At 47.2% G+C, this 1,488-nt stretch overlaps 1 protein-coding gene across 1 annotated transcript in view; it reads left to right on the top strand.

Moving 5' to 3' along the window:
• Positions 1-1,488, top strand: part of MTA1 (metastasis associated 1) — a gene marked incomplete at its 5' end in the record, with an annotated part of 72,363 nt that extends 70,875 nt beyond the window's left edge. The window contains one exon of the mRNA XM_010290048.1: positions 967-1,488. Within this exon, the coding sequence (XP_010288350.1) occupies positions 967-1,105 (139 nt within the window). The remainder of the gene's footprint in view (positions 1-966) is intronic.

Raw genomic sequence — 1,488 nt, 5'->3', positions numbered from 1 at the left:
ATCATACCGCCTTTTGCGCTTGCCCCCCCCCCCCCCGATACTTCCTTTAGCTCTAGGCCTGGTATTGACACTATTGTCTCTTTCTGCCTTGTTTTGCTAATTTTAAAATTTCAGTGTGTTCTGTCTCCATTCTCTCTCTTACTTTCTCCCCATATGGAAAACAGCTTCCTGCATCTGATAAGACTTGTTGCTAGTCTTGTAACACATAGGGAAACTCTTAACAAATGTGAATAGATGTGAATATTACCTGTTTCTAGGTTGTGTACATGCAGTGTAGGAGAAATAAGAGGGGGAGACACCCTGTTAGCGTTCCCAGTGGAGAGGGGAAGGCTCCAGTATCGGTTCACTGGTCGATGGCTGTCGTGGAGCTCCCCTGCAGCAGCTCAGCCTTGAGGCGTAGCTCCATGGGAGACCAAATGGTGCTGGCTTGTGCGGTGACACGTTTCTTTTGAAGAGGCAGCTGTGTGCACCTGCTTGGGGCTGGGGAATGTCAGAGAGCTCCGAGAGAGGTGGATTAGCAGGGAAAGGGACCAACCTTGCCAGAAGAGGTTTGATTGTAACTTGGCTTTGTCAATTCCCACAAAGCTGCCTGCAGCACATCCAACCGATGTGTCTGCATGCATCAAAATATATTAGTGGTATGGAAACTGGCTGTGATAACTATTTCACGTGTTATATTTACAGCAGTAGACCCTGCTCCTATATGAGGCTGGGCCAGAATGCCCTCTGCTCAGCAGGAAGGATTCTGGAACAGAGAATGCAATTTCCTCTTCATTGGTGGGTTTATAAATCAGAAAACAAAAGTTCCCCAGGGAAGACATTGCTGAAATAAACAGCGTCAGCCCATCCCGTCAGAGAGCAGCCTCTGCGTGTTCAGGCCTGGTTTCACTTGGAGAAATCGAGAAACCTCCAACGCCTTAGCCTCTGGTCTCTGTAATCGGTTCCTTTCTTCCTTACTGTCTGCAGGAAAATCCGCAAGCTGCTTTCCTCCTCTGAAGCCAAGCGAGCCGCCAGACGCCCTTACAAGCCTATTATCCTCCGGCCCATCCAGGCAGTGCAGCTACGCCAGCCCATGAATGATGAACCCATAATCATTGAGGATTAACACACGCTGAGCAGCTCTCCGGATGGCGGTGGATCTGCCTGAAAGAATCTCTCCTCCAATATATACTTGAGTTTCTATGGCTACAGCATTGAACTAACTGTTGAAGAGAGGGAACTTTTGAGGAACTGTTTTGCATCTTTTAAACCCTTAAAAGGAACTTGGCCCTGCTCTGAGCCTCTGACCACAGACTGCTCTCTCTCTCGCGCGCGCTCTCTCTCCTTCTCTCTCCTTTCTTTTTTTTCTTTTTTTTTCTTTTTTTTTTTTAATTTTCAGTAGCCTCTTTTCCCCTTTGCTTCTACCCCTTTTGTAGACGGGGGGAGGGAAAGTAAGTTTAACTTATTAAGAGAATGTGGACTAGTACTTTTTAGCTTTGTTTCCTCTTC

Source organism: Phaethon lepturus, unplaced genomic scaffold (assembly GCF_000687285.1).
Source record: "Phaethon lepturus isolate BGI_N335 unplaced genomic scaffold, ASM68728v1 scaffold25366, whole genome shotgun sequence".
NCBI classification, from domain to species: Eukaryota; Metazoa; Chordata; class Aves; order Phaethontiformes; family Phaethontidae; genus Phaethon; species Phaethon lepturus.
The sequence above is the reverse complement of the archived record's forward strand: the minus strand, read 5'-3'. Positions and strand labels throughout refer to the sequence as shown.